Consider the following 6,074-nt stretch of genomic DNA (forward strand, 5'->3'; position numbering starts at 1 on the left):
TATGACAAGGATGGTGTAAGAATTAGACAAACATATAAAAAATGGTGAGTATTAAGAAGAAAAGAATGTGTTTATATAATTTATTTTTAAATTGGTTCTTTTTAGATAGTTGGAATACCTCCTTTCTTTTTTTTATTTTATTTAAGCGCATGATGGTTTACAAGCATAAACAATTTTTGTTCAAGGATTCTTTTTTATATGAAACGAGTATAAACTGTTTGTGTTCATATGCTCATAGCAAAGGTATTTGTGACATTGTTTCTAGATTTAAGGGTAATTTTGAACAGTTTGGTAAGTTTAAGGTTATTGTTGAAATTAAACACTAACAGTTTTCAAAAAACTATTGGTTTCCCAAAATCTTTTGATGCTTCGTTATTATCTTTTATTTTATTGTAGTCCATATATCTTAGTATTAAAGGAAAATTGTTAAAAATAGAACATGCATTTGATAAAATATTTACACTTCATATAAAAATCAAGAGATTGTTTGTCAATTTTTTCTATTTTTGAAAAAACCTGTAAGTTAAATTTGATTTTTTTTAGATAGTCAAATAACTAACAAAATGGAGAGTAAGAAGTCAACAAGATCTTAGCTCTACTTGTACTAGAGGACTAAGAAAGTATTAAAGAAGGGAAAGACGAAAAAAATAAAGAGACGTAGAGAAGATAGTATTGAATATTTGGTTAAATTACATATATAGAACAAAACCAACAAATATTTACGATCCTTGTAACAAAAAATAAAAGCTCATGAAGCCACCATTGTATTTTCATAAATTCCAAATTTGTCCTTGTTGGTTTTAAATTTCACACCGAATGTTTTCGCACATCTTCATATTATTACTTCTCCTTCTTCATATTCTCACGTCTTCTTATTCGCGATTTCTTCTTCTCCTCTTCCTGAATTTCTTCCTCCTTTATCTTCTCTCATATTCGGCGTCATCAGATATTGTGTCCTTCTTCTTCTTTCTTTCCTTTTCTTTTTTTACTACAAATCTAAATGATTGTGTACAAATACCAAGATCATTTAGATTTGGCACAAGATCGTTTAGATATGGTACAAAATTTTGTACCAAGATCGTTTAGATATTGGTACACAATTGTTTCCTTTAGATTTAGTACAAGATCGTTTAGGTTTTGTACAAGACCGTGTACCAAGATCGTTTAGATTTGGTACAAGACCTTATATCAAGATCGTTTAGATTTAGTACAAGATCATGTACCAAGATCGTTTTAACAAGATTTAAGCGATCGTGTATCAATATCTAAACAATCATGTACCAAGCTTTTTGCGTGTTTTTGTGGTCGATTAATTGTGTGGAATTTTTGTTATTTCACGTTGTGGGTTTCTGGGCTTTTTCGTTTTCAAAATTGTTCTATACAATATAAATATTTTTACGTTTTGTTCTATTTTCTAAAAAATTGTATAAGAAAAAAAAATTATGTTTTTAAAGTTTATGAGTATTTTAATTTAAACTTTTGGAAGTTCATGAGTACGTATTTCTAACACAACACACTAGCGTTTTCTATCTAAAACTAATCATAAGAGTTATTTGTTAAAACCTATTTTAAAAGGGTATTCTTAAGCTTTTGGGGGTCATTTAGGGGAAGAGTTAGGTTATTTTTTTAATTTTTTTTGGGTTAGGGTTATGATAAACCTAGGATTATGATAAGATGCGTTTGAGGGAAGGATTATGGAGGAAGTGTTATGATAGTATTATGATAAGATGTGTTTGGGAGAAGGATTATGTGGGTAGGGCTATGATAGTGTTAATGATAAAATGTGTTTGCGGGAAAGGTTATGTAGGTAGTGTTATGGAATTAGTTTATATATATAAATTCATATTATAAATCCAATACATAAATTTTGTATATTTAATTTATCAAATCATCCTAGTTTTCGTAAAATAATTTGTCTTCATTTCTTTAAATACGACGTTCATTTTCAACCTTTTTCAAGTAATCATTACATGCAAATAATATATATATATATATATATATATATATATATATATATAATATTAGTCAATACTTGACGTTTTTAGTAAAAAAAAACGTCAAGTATTGACTAATTTAAAGAAAAGACGTCAAGCATAGTCTCAAAAAAGCGGAGTTTTTACGTAAATTTTTTAACTTTTTTCGTTGGCTTTTACTTGAAGTTTTTTCCGCGTCGAGTATAAAGGAGAGTTTACTTGACTTTGTATCCATGTCAAGTATAGTGGAGTGGATGAAATACGAGTGGAGTAGGCTGAATTTTTAGCTCGGTACATATGATAGACACTTACGTATGATTTTAATTTTGTAAATGGCTAACATATGAGAATGCTCATAACTTTTTTTGTGTAAATGTTTTGTTCATAGCCATTATACTTATATATATAAGGCAATAGATGTATGGGGATAGACTTTAGTTTTGGTATACAACACATGTCTTTGGTTATATAAGGATAGCTATTATTATTGTTGATTTTGGAATAGGCCACATCTAGGAAATTTTTTAGTTGATTATATTTGGATTAGAATTATTTGTAATTGTTGATGATCAATATTAAGGAGAAGAATAAAATTATTGTTGGTTTACTGGTTTATTTATCATTTTTTTGTTGTCTAACTATTGTTTGGAAAGGAATGTACCTAATACAGAAAATCAAAAATTTGTATATTTAATATATTAATAAACAATATACATAATGTTAAATACATGATGGTTTTTTAGTGTCAACTATACAATTTTTCTTGACGTGTAAAAAGTGTCAAGTATACGATTTTTCTTGAATCAAATATAATATTTTACTTGATGGTTTTTTAGTATCAACTATACAATTTTACTTGACGTGTAAATAGTGTCAAGTATGTGATCTTGACGGGAGATTACTTGACGTCAATACAATGTCAAGTAAACGTATACTCGACGTTTTATTAGTGTCAAGTAAATTGAATACTTGACGTGTTTTGAATTTCAAGTAAAGGTACTACATAAAATGGATTACTTGACGTTAATACAGTGTCAAGTAAACGTATACTTGACGGTTTTTTAATGTCAAGTAATCTGACTATACTTGACAGTAGATTACTTGACGTTTTTAAAAACGTCAAGTAAAGGTTTACTTGACACTGTATTAACGTCAAGTAAGCCAATTTCTATAGTAGTGAATCGTCCTAGTTTTCCTAAAACAATTTGCCTTAATTTTATTTAATTACAACATTCATTTTCAACCTTTTTCAAGTAATCGTTACGTGTGAGTAATTTTTTTAAATTCATATTCTAAATTCAATATACAAATTTCATATATTTAATTTACCAAATCGTCCTAGTTTTTGTAAAACAATTTTCCTTAATTTCTTTAAATACGATGTTCATTTTCAACATTTTCAAAGTAATCGTTACATGTGAATAATTTTTTAAAAAAATTCATATTCTAAATCCAATACACGAATTTTGTATATTTAATTTACCAAATGGTCCTAGTTTTCATAAACTAATTTTCTTTAATTTATTTAACTACAATGTTCATTTTCAATATTTTTTAAGTATACGTTACGTTTCAATAAATTGGTTTTTATTAATGTGATATGCAATCCATAAACATGTAAGTAAGTGCAAATAACAATTGAAAATACTAACTATCGTAAACAGAAAATAACAATCGACGCTTTTACCAACTCTAGTTTTGTTTTCTAGTGAAAAATTACAATAAATCTAGTTTTAGGTTTTTCTTCAATTTATTTTAGTCTACTTTTAAGATATTAACTTTAATTTTTATTCTTTTTAACGGTGATTTATATACTTCCAAAATATTTATTTTAGTCATTTTGCAATAATTATTGGGTAAAAAATTCCTCTATAACAAAAGATTTGTTATGTTAATTTAACAAGCTTAATTTAATAACCAAAATAACATTATAAAAATGGGAAAATATAGACAAACTGGAAATTACGGCCCCACCAATTTTTAGTTTAATTAAATAGTCTTTATGGTTTTCTAATCGTTGTAATCAATTTATGGTAGGTTTGTTAAAATTTTACCATTTTTTTTATTGAATTGACATTTCTTAGATATTTAAGCCAATTAACAAAAAAACAATTAGGTTGAGATTGATATCAAAATTTTAATTTTATAAATATATTGATATGAATTCAAACATAAAGTTGATTGAATGTAATTAAATTAAAATTTTAATTGTGTAATCACAATAAAATACCTAATTCAAGAGTAAAGGAAGAAATTAAAATTTTAATAATGTAATTGTACCAAATTCATAACTGAAAAACAAGTTTTGTTTTTAAAATAAAAAGATTAAAATTAACAAAATTCATAAATTTAAAAATTATAAATGAGGAAAAAAAAAGAATTGAGAAAGAGTTAAGGGAAGAGTTGAGGAAGGGTTGAGAAAGAGTAGAAGAAGAGTTGGGGAATGGTTGAGGAAAAGTTGAAGAAGGAATAAGTTAGAGTTGAATAAGGGTTGAGGGGGTAAACCTAGGGTTAAGATATCCTTCCCGCAAACAAGGGTTGAGTTACCGAACCCAACCATCCCCTTTATAACCCTTCTCCCAAACATGTCTTGAAGTTTAAGAATATTTTTGACACAAATTAAAACATTTAGTGATTTAAGGGTAGATTTTACAAGTTTATGCCTATGTTTGCAAGAGTGTTGTTATGAATTTTTCTTTGTGTTACCTCTCTCAAGTTTTTAAATTCATTGTAATTTTCATAAAAGTTCAGATTTGAATTTTTATTTAGGTTGATGTTAATATTTTCTTAAATTATTTTCATTGTATTTTTTAGCACATCTTTTTATAATTATTTTTCTAAACCAGGTTTCTCTCGAGTTTCAACAGGAATTATGTAATTACAAACTGTCACCCATGTTTTTTTGGTGTTAGTGTAGTAGTGTAAAGTTGTTTTACACTATTCAGGTAACGTATATAATTAACGTTACGTTTGAAGTTGAATAAAGATTAGACCACGGGCTTCACACATGGCACACGCACGTACATCTGGTGTGATGTATGACAAAAGTATGTGTTAAAAGATTTCTTTCAACACCAAAGAAGAGCCTAAATAAATAAACAAAACAAAAAAGACTGGAAATTGAAAGAAACCAAATGCGAATCATCTAAAATGGTTGCCGAAATCATGAGATTCATCATGGTGTTGCCAATATTCATTTTGTCCTCTTTGTATTGCTATTTCGTAGCTTCGAAGTTTTCCAAAGCCAAACTGCGGCTCCTCTCTCTCCTCCCTGTCTTCTCCATCTTCCTCGTCCTCCCTCTCTACTTCTCCTCCATCCTCTTCACCAGCAGTGTCGGCTTATTCGTCACCTGGCTTACCACCTTCAAGCTACTTCTTGTCACATTTGATACGGGTCCTCTAGCTTCCAACCCACCATTGTCCTTCCCTCTTTTTGCTTCCATTGCTTTCTTTCCAACTAGAACCAAGCACAACAAAACTACCCCACATGACCAAGAATCACTTCCAAAGTTATTGCATCTAGACTTGCCAACCAAAGTGGTGATACTTGCCATTTTGATCTTAGGAAACAGCTATATTGATCTTGTTTGTCCCAATTATGTAAAGTCATGGATAAATTGTGCTACCATGTATTTCTACTTAGACGTAGTTATGAGTTTGTCCAATGTCTTTGTTCGATCAACTTTCGGCGTCGAGGTCAGACAACCATTCAACGAGCCATATCTAGCGACATCACTTCAAAATTTATGGGGCCGGAGGTGGAATCTAATAGTATCTGAAACTTTGCACAGCACCATCTACAAACCTATTCGTTACAAAGTAGGGATGCCACGGTGGGTGGCAGTGGTGACTGTGTTTGTGGTGTCGGGGCTTATGCATGAGCTTTTGTATTACTATATCGTCAGAGCGATTCCGACGTGGGAATTCATGTGGTTCTTTGTGATTCATGGAGTGTGCTTGGCCTTGGAGATTGAATTGAAGAAGGCTTACGAGAAAAGATGGCAGCTACAATTGGCAGCTTCTACACTATTAACCACGACGTTTACGGCAACCACAACTCTTTGGTTTCTTTTTCCTCCAATGTTGAGGACTTTAGCCTGA

General features: G+C 29.6%; 1 protein-coding gene across 1 annotated transcript; it reads left to right on the forward strand.

Moving 5' to 3' along the window:
- Positions 1 to 5,600: 5,600 nt before the first annotated feature.
- LOC103490115 (acyl-CoA--sterol O-acyltransferase 1-like) lies at positions 5,601 to 6,074 on the forward strand. The gene has a single exon (XM_008449482.3). The coding sequence runs from the start codon at positions 5,601 to 5,603 to the stop codon at positions 6,072 to 6,074; it is 474 nt and encodes a 157-aa protein (XP_008447704.2).

Source organism: Cucumis melo, chromosome 1, assembly GCF_025177605.1.
Source record: "Cucumis melo cultivar AY chromosome 1, USDA_Cmelo_AY_1.0, whole genome shotgun sequence".
Classification (NCBI taxonomy): Eukaryota; Viridiplantae; Streptophyta; class Magnoliopsida; order Cucurbitales; family Cucurbitaceae; genus Cucumis; species Cucumis melo.

What these genes read in the sequence shown, in the direction of transcription:
- LOC103490115 (XM_008449482.3), top strand. Translation starts at nt 5,601, where the DNA reads ATGTATTTCTACTTAGACGTAGTTATGAGTTTGTCCAATGTCTTTGTT.